At 50.3% G+C, this 8,956-nt stretch overlaps 1 protein-coding gene across 1 annotated transcript; it reads left to right on the top strand.

Annotated features, from left to right (window-relative positions):
• Positions 1-6,568: 6,568 nt before the first annotated feature.
• LOC119096223 (integumentary mucin C.1) lies at positions 6,569-8,356 on the top strand. Its single transcript, XM_037219027.1, has one exon. It carries the CDS (start codon positions 6,633-6,635, stop codon positions 8,094-8,096), a length of 1,464 nt encoding a protein of 487 aa, XP_037074922.1. The 5' UTR covers positions 6,569-6,632; the 3' UTR covers positions 8,097-8,356.
• Positions 8,357-8,956: the final 600 nt, after the last annotated feature.

Raw genomic sequence — 8,956 nt, 5'->3', positions numbered from 1 at the left:
TTTTGCCAGTTGGATATGAACAGCCCATATTTTCAGGTTGCCGTGGATCCTAAAGACGCGGACAAAACTACCACTACCACGCCATTCGGCACGTATCGTTATACTCGCATGGTTTTTGGTTTGGCTGGGGCACCTGCAGTCTGTGCCCGTCTTCCTGACGTTGTTTTGGAAGATGTGACCCCCGCGAGACTGCGTTAATTATTTTGACGATATCATTGTACATGGCTGTGGATTTGATGACGTTATTACCAAACTCGACACGGTTCTGCAACGTTTTGAGAGTGCTGGCCTGACCCTGAACCTACAGAAATGCTCATTTTTCACCAAAAATGTTAATTACTTGGGACATGTAGTGTCCGTTAATGGTGTGTCCACCTACCAGGAGAAGGTCCAAAAGGTACTGGACTGGCACTGCCCGAAGACACAGAAGGAACTAAGCAGTTTCCTGGGGCTGGTTTCCTATTTTCGCAAGTGTGTACGAAACTTCGCTGAGATCGCTGCCCCCCTGTTCCGCTTGACCCAAAAAGACACAAAGTTCGTGTAGACTGAGGAAACGCAAAGCGCGTTTGACATGCTGAAGCGAGCGCTGTCGTGTGCGCCTGTTGTGTCATTTCCGCGTTTTTCGGCTGGTGCCGGAAGGTTCCGTCTCGATACTGACGCACCTGACCTGGGAATCGGGCGACCCTTTTTCAGGAGCTGGACGGTGAGGACCGTGTGATTGCCTATGCCTCCCAGAAACTGAGCAAATCACAGCGTAATTACACCACAGCCCGCAAAAAGCTTTTGGCGTGTGTCGTGTTTGCCGAACATTTCATGCATTATTTGATTGGAAAAGTTTCGAGCTGCTCACAGACCATGCCAGCTTGCGTTGGCTCCCGACATTTAAAAACCCTACTGGAATTTTGGCGAGATGTTTTGAAATTCTTTCTGCATTTGATTTTGAGGTAGTGTTCAGACCTGGTGTTGAGAATGTCCCTGCCGATGTGATGGGTCGATGTCCCCAAATGACGTGTGACGCCGAAACCGAGACTGATGAACATGTGTGTACAGTGTCTGCGAATTCCTGGTCTAACAGTTTCCTGCGACACGAGCAGGATCATGATTCTGCGATTTCTGAGATTGCAAAACATTTATCTCTGGGCAAGAGACCAAGATCCTCTTCTATAGACACTGAGTCGATTCCACTTTTGCTCCAATGGCACCGTCTGAGACTTATCGATGGTGATGTCTTCCGCTGCTATCGGATTTGCGCTGGTGGTGAAGACCAGCTACAGCTGGTTGTCTCAAAACAGTTGATACCCGGTATGCTGACGTCCCTACATGCCGGCCCTGCTGGTGGCCATTTTGGCTCAGGGTCGCTGACGTCAACGGCGAGACGCAAGTTTTGGTGGTGCGGGATGGAGGTTGCCATCAAGGATTTTTGCAGCCGGTGTGAGAAGCGCAACACACGAGCTACCCCTATTCCGCGCTCAAGGGCTTTAATAGGTGAATTGCTTGCCGACGAACCTTTTGCGACTGTGTCTATCGATTTTCTATGTGGCCTGACCACGACGGTCCGTGGGAACAAGCATCTTCAGGTGATCTGTGATCATTTTACTCGCTGGTGTGAAGTGTTTCCGGTCCCCGACATGACTGCCACCACTGTTGCTGATGTGATTGTCAACAAATTTATCGCGCGTTTCGGATGCCCCCGCCGCATTCATTCAGACAATGCTGCGAATTTCTCTGGCACTCTTCTTGCTGAGGTTTGTCGATTGCTGGGCGTTGAGAAAACGCATTGCTCTGCTTTCCATCCTGAGGGGAATTCAAAGTGGGAGAGAATGATGCGAACGATACTGGACATGCTGGCAAAGTACTTGGACGAGAACCATGGCGACTGGGACGCTCACTTGCCTCTGCTCATGCTCGGATACAGAGCCAAGGTACATTCTTCACTGGGAAACTCTCCATATTACCTGATGTTTGGCAGAAATCATAGGTTACCAGCTGCGGTGCAAATCCAGGCACCATCTGCTGTCCCCAAATGTGCCACGATTTCTGAGTATCTGTCCAAACTCACACAGCAGATCAAACTGTCTCACAAGTTTGCGCTGCAGGCCTCAAACAAGCGTCATGCGCGCAACAAGAGATTGTTCGACGAGAAGCTGACCATGTACCACTTTCAGGCTAGTGACGCGGTGTATCTTTTCAAGAGTGTAGCTCAGCGAGGCCAGTACTACAAGTTTATCAGGCCATGGAGGCCTGCGGTGGTTTTGGCTAAGCTGTCTGACCTCAATTACAGGGTGGGGTGTTGGGAGGGAAAAAGTCTGTCGTCCACCACAATAGACTGAAACCTCGTTCCGATGACCCCTCAGTGCCTGTCGCAAGCCCAGACATGACGATTCCTGGCTCGGCGTTATCCGCGGACCCCGAGGTTGGAGATCAGCCTTCACCCCGATCACCTCAGCCACCAGATGGCGCGTCACCGGAGGGCGACTCGTACTTGTCGCCACTTGCTCGTGGCACATTTCCAGCCGGCGAGAATTCAGTGACCGCGGCTGTTGCTGTGGGAGGCCCGGCGCCTCTCTCCACAGGGATGCCTGTTCCGTCAGAGGTACAGGATTTGTCCGCTGGGGTTCCGGAGGGACATATGTGCGAGAACATCCCTGATGTGCTTGATGTTCCCGTTTCTGCTCTGGATGGTGGAGATGAACCACTGACCGCACCTGTGTTGATGCCGGATGGTCCCGTGACCGCCCCTGTGTTCGTCCCTGATGTGTCTCCGATGGCCCCTGCTCCTGTGCCAGCCCCCCGGCGCTCTGACAGAGCTTCTAGGCCACCGGATCGCTACTGTCCGAGTTAAGTCGTTAGTTAAGATTTGCTTAAGTTTGGCGAAATGTGGCTGAAATGCAATGGAAATAGATGAAATGCAATGGGATTATGTCAGGACAAAATGTACTGTCTGGGTGCCATTCTGGTGTCGTGTTTGGCAATGTATTCGCAGGCATAACGGTGGAGCGCTACCGGTTGGTGTGTCCTGTTAACGGGACAGTGCACATGGGCATGACATGTCATTGGAGTGTTCCTCACTGACCTCACGAGCCCTGTTTCCCAGTCCCCAGTCATGCTTCAAACCGAAGCTGTCCTTTATTATTCCAGTTAGTGAAGCTGAAAGCCACATCGCACGCGGCCCGAGGATTGTGTGCGATGTGGGTTAACTTACACCGAACTGTGGGCTGCGTGTGCTCTGCATGTCGTGTGTTTTGCCTAGCGTTCGCAGATGGGTTGTCGCTGCGGCCGTGCTGCCCGCGGTTGTGCTGTCCGCGGCCGAGCTCCGCGGCCGAACTCCGTGGCCGTGATGTCCGCGGCCGTGCTCCGTGGCCGAGCTCCGTGGCTGTGCTCCGCAGCCGAGCTCTTCGGCCGAGTTGTATGCGGATGAGCTCTCCGGGCGAGCTCTGCGTCGGTGTTCTGCGGCCGAGCTCCGCGTCGGTGTTCTGCGGCCGTGCTCTGTGATCGTGCGTTGCGACGGAAGATTGCAAAGTGATGTTTTCTCTTTTGTTGACGGGGTCGGGTGTAGCCGGTGCACCGTTTGCATTTCTAGTTTGATTAAGTGCTCGCATCTCGTTTGTTGAGTCACTTAGTTTGCTATTATCTTGAGGTCTAATTTAGTGTTAGTCAATCCATGCTATTTTCGTATGCATTTTGTATTGCTAATTTTAGTCTCTGTTCTGTCTGTTTCCGCTCTGTTTAGTTGTAGGTCTAGTCTGTTCATTTACGAGGTTTCGTTGTTTCCCTGTCAGCGTCCACGAGGAGTTGAGGCGCGGTGTTGGCGATGGGCGGTCATGAAATATAGCGCACCTGAAACCTCGGTGTCTTCGACGTGGCCGCCGTCTACACACTGCACCAGCAAGGCCTAGCAGATAATTTTACTCCTTGTATTTCTTTTTCCCCGAGGAGACTTGACCACCAACTTACATCACTCCCGAAATGCAGGAGTGAAGGATTCAAGAAATGTCTTCCAAATTAAATTTACAAGACGTATATCACCGTTTGAGCACTTATTTTGACAGCTTGTAAGTCAAATTAGCTGATTACAAAATTTTGCCAGAAAAGTAACGGTCTTTATATCTATTTAACTACTTTTACTTTTCTTGGTATCATATGAGTGTGACTTTATTCTTCCTTTATTTTGGATTGCATTTAGAGGTACCATCTGTTGCCTAAAATGTTGACCAATTTGTCTGCAAGATTCTCCAACTGCAAACTTGTACGCATTTCATACATAGATTGGATTAATTCGCCAGCCGCCCAAACATGTTTGATATGCACCCAAGAGTAAACAATTCACATGGAACGAAGGAGGCAATTTGAAGCACGGAGCTTATTTCTACCGCCATTTTTGCCCTGTTAAACCCTGGTTTAACCTTTTTCTTGGTTCATGGCGGTACTCAATAATGATAAATCTACGGCTTTCGGGTGTCTAACTCACCAGGCTACTTGACAAGGCCATCGTAATGTTGCCATACAGAGCTTTGGGACAGACCTGAAACAGCTAATGCAGAAGTGTTTGATGGCAAAATTCTGCCCCCCGGAGATGTTTATTATGCACACCTCTTATTTGCTTCACATTTTAATCTCGAAGTTGGTGGGCATGATTGGTATTTATATTTGGGGGGGGGGGGAGGGGGAGTGGGATGACTCTGTCTGCCAGCATACCATGCAGAAGGTACTGACTTTCTGTCTTGGGGAGCAGGAGGAAGCCAGCAAGCCTCCTGTGAACCGAGTAATTGCTTACCTTACCTGCTTTCAACACACGAGTGGTAACCAGAGTTAGCCATTTTCTGTTTCAATCAATCGAGTTTTGTCAGAAGACAAATTATGATGCCACAAGGCATGCAATGGGCTTACTTTGTTCCATATTCTTGGTTATTTGCCCCAAATTTCTTGCAGTGGTCCCTCATGGTTACTTTAACCAGATAATTTTTATAGTTGTCATGGTTTGCTGACTGGCAAATGACTGTACTCTACATATGCACTCTATTTTTAACACAGGGATACTCTAAGCTGCATAGCAATTATTATATGACTTAAGTATTAGTATGGAACAAATAGCCAGACCAGACCATTTAAAATGTGAAGCCAACATGTCAAACTTTGTCATTAAATATGAATAAACAAGCCCAAATAGGTGCATTTACAACAACTGAAAAGGCAAGCAGCAATACTGGCATGGCCATCTAAAGGTTATGTTACTTTTGGAGAAGAGATTGTTTTGTGGAGCATGCCCATCATTGCCCTTGACATAGGTCAACCATGGCAATCACAATAAGTTGTTCGAAGTGATTTCAAGTATTTGGATTTGTGTGTTGTCAACTTTGTCTGATGTCAACAGGCATGCACAAATAAACTGAATGAATAAACAAATCATGTTTTTATCACAAGTACTGCTGTCAACAGATAGGTAAGTTGGGATGGTGTTCAACATATGGCCTACTCTAAGTTAGGTTAAGTTGGTTAGGTGCATGGCAAGTGGCAATAGGGATTGTGCAAGAATCAGATACAACTTCTGCTGTGATACAAACAGGTTAGACAGGATGGGAGGAAGTAAGGCCTCTTTAGGTTAGGCATAGTTACGCTACTTGCATGGGAATAAACATTGGTATTTTGTAAGAAACAGTGACAGAACGTTTGTTTGCCCTGACCCCATCTTAACAAAAGCCAAAGGTATGTCTATTGTGTTTGACTTGGTGATGGGCTGATGCGTAAGAGTCCGAGGTTTTTTGTTTGAATGTTTTGTGCTTGTTGAATTTTCTGTTATTTTGTCATTGAATTTGTTTTGCTTTGTTTTGTGGTCAAGTGCTGTGGAAGGGAAGTGCAGAGTACGCCATCAAATTATTGGTGTTAACAATTGTTCATGCTCATTACACTGTTATGAAATTACTATGATTTAATGTATTCTGTTCCACTTTAATGGCTTAACATGTTAAAAACAAAAAAGCTTTGTCAGGTTTAGGATATCACGTCCAAGCCAACTTGAAACAGATGTCTCTGTTTGCTGATGCATCAGTCACGAGCTCATAAGCTCCATCTTTTGTTAACTGATTTTTTCACTTGCACGGTCTTTTTGCGATGGAATTTTTCACTCCCACGCTAGTTGAAAAGCAATTCTAGCTTCCTGTGGTGCAGTTACAGTGTACAGCATCTAGCATTACGGTCCTCGTCCCTATATAGAGGCCTATGCTTACGTAAACTTCATGGAAGTGGTCGACAGCTTTGTACCGGAGATCATAGTAGACTTCTGCATCACAAGCACGGAGGGACACAAGCTTGGGACGAGGGATGCTGATAAGAGCCAAGTTACCACCACTGCATAGCAAACGTGCAAACATGCACCGGCTGGCCGTGGCCACATGCAGGCCTGGGCGGAATAGTCTTCAACCTTCTGGTCTGAGTTGTTAACATCTTGGTGCCTGCTCACGTCGCGCTGGGAGCCGGAAAGACCGGCACGGAAGGCGGCCTGCGGCAATCGGAAAAACCGGCACCGGAGGCGGCCGGCGACAGCATTCGCCGCCACCTCCAGCCGAGTCGGAGAGCCTGGGCCAGGGTGGCCCGTAAAACGACGCGCGGCCGCCGCGGCCCGCAGACGACGCGAGATGGCCGTGCTGAGTGCGTGCCTGCTGCTGACGGTGGCCGCGCTGGCGGCGCCGGGCGTCGCCCGGCCGCTGAAGTCGGCAGCCCTCTGCCCCGGAGCCGACGGCTGCTTGGAGCGACGGCGGCGCTTCCTGCCCGACCTCAGCCTCCGCCTGGAGGACGCAGGCGCCCTGCAGGTCGACAGTGTGGAGGACGAAGACGAAGACGAAGACGAAGACGAGGGGGTGGAGCTGCGGCGGCGACGATCGCCGAAGCGCCGGCACGGCAGGAAGGGAAGGCGCAAAAAGCATTCGCGCGAGCGAGGACGAGGAAGCTGCGAAGACGAAGAGGACGGAGACGCGCCGTTGGACCCTGATGAGGACTCCCCGGGCTCTCGGGGGGCCCGGGAGTCTCGGGAGTCCCGAGAGTCCCGAGAATCCCGGCAGTCCCGGGGGTCCCGGTCCCGGAACTCCCGGTCCCGGGAGTCACGGCCCCGGAAGTCACGACCCCGGAAGCCCCAGTCCCGGGAGTCCCGGTCCCGGAAGTCCCGGGAGCGGAAGCGCGGAGGACGCTCGAAGCGGCGAAGATGTCGCCCGAAGAAAAACAGCAGAGAGAGGGAGTCTTCTTCTACGAGCACAACTACCCCAACCACGACCACCACGCCAAGCTCAACTACTGATCCAACCACGACCACCACGCCAAGCACAACTACTACTCCATTCACGATCACCACGCCAAGCACAACTACTACCCCAACCACGACCACCACGCCAAGCACAACTACTGCTCCAACCACGGCCACCACGCCAAGCACAACTACTACTCCCGCCACGACCACCACACCAACCTCAACTACTAATCCAACCACGACCACCACGCCAAGCTCAACTACTGATCCAACCACGGCCTCTACGCCAAGCTCAAATGCTGATCCAACCACGACCACCACGCCAAGTACAACTACTGCTCCATCCATGACCACCACGCCAAGCCCAACTACTGATCCAACCACGACCACCACGCCAAGCTCAACTACTGATCCAACCACGACCACCACGCCAAGCTCAACTACTGATCCAACCACGACCACCACGCCAGGCTCAACTACTGATCCAACCACGACCACCACGCTAAGCTCAACTACTGATCCAACCACGACCACCACGCCAAGCTCAACTACGGATCCAACCACGACCACCACGCCAAGCTCAACTACGGATCCAACCACGACCACCACGCCAAGCTCAACTACTGATCCAACCACGACCACCACGCCAAGCTCAACTACTGATCCAACCACGACCACCACGCCAAGCTCAACTACTGATCCAACCACGGCAAGCTCTACAACAGCACCGACTGCTTCCGCCACGACAGCATCGACTGTTTCAAGTACAACGACGCCGTCATCTACGACAGCGTCTTCCTCGGCACCTACATCTCCAACGACACCGAGCACAACATCTACTACCCCTGCCGAGCCCTAAACGCAGGCTGGTCATTACGACCCAGCCAGGAAGAACGACAATACGCGTTTGGTATGCTACGTAAGTTTCTGTTTTGATACCGTGTTTTGATCTGTATAGCTCGCGACTTAAGTTTTTGATCCACCATTACATCGTCATTAGGCAAGCCGAGGAACACTACCGACTCATGAAAACGACAGTCTTAGGTCTATTGTTGCGCAAAGTTTATTTGACCTGCTTGTTATCCAAACATCGCACACTGAATACATAAACGGTCTCGATTACGTTTTCCGTTGTTGTGTCTTTTTGTCTGCTATTATATTTACATTGCGTGTGCGGCTAACGAAATAAATTATCTTCTGTAGGTCATATACCCGCACAGGTTACAGCTGTGAAATGTGACTAATTTTATACGGCGGTTTGTTTCATACGGCACCGCACGCAATATGAAGCCACCGCATTGGTACTATCTGTAGAAGGTGTAGGTGGTCATCACACCGAGATCAAAGCTTCAGACCAAGCAAGAGGTGGCTAATGTTTTCTAAACGCTTAAAATCCAGCGAGGGAACACTTTTGCAACGAGACATAGAACTTAAGGAATGAACACACTAAATCGCAGCATGGAACCTTTTCAGACAGATCCATGGAGGTCGGCCGGCAAATAAAGGCAAGTCCATCGTGATGTGCGTTGACAACCCACCGATGACAGATGCAACGCATCTATACTTGCGCCACCTCGCAGTCCACGAATCTCCGCTAATATCGCGAAAAATCGAGGTTTATTTTGGCGTTGTCTTGGAGCGCTTAGGAAGCAGTTTTTTCGTGCCAAATGCCGCCCTTTTTGTTGTACCTTTGTTAGCAGCTCAAGAATGGCCTTCCAT

This window comes from Pollicipes pollicipes, unplaced genomic scaffold (genome assembly GCF_011947565.3).
Source record: "Pollicipes pollicipes isolate AB1234 unplaced genomic scaffold, Ppol_2.1 Scaffold_4295;HRSCAF=5057_pilon_pilon_pilon, whole genome shotgun sequence".
Taxonomy (NCBI): Eukaryota; Metazoa; Arthropoda; class Thecostraca; order Pollicipedomorpha; family Pollicipedidae; genus Pollicipes; species Pollicipes pollicipes.
This window is presented reverse-complemented; position numbering and strand designations above follow the sequence as displayed.

Excerpts from the sequence above, each read along its gene's own strand:
- LOC119096223 (XM_037219027.1), top strand. The coding sequence starts at position 6,633 with ATGGCCGTGCTGAGTGCGTGCCTGCTGCTGACGGTGGCCGCGCTGGCG.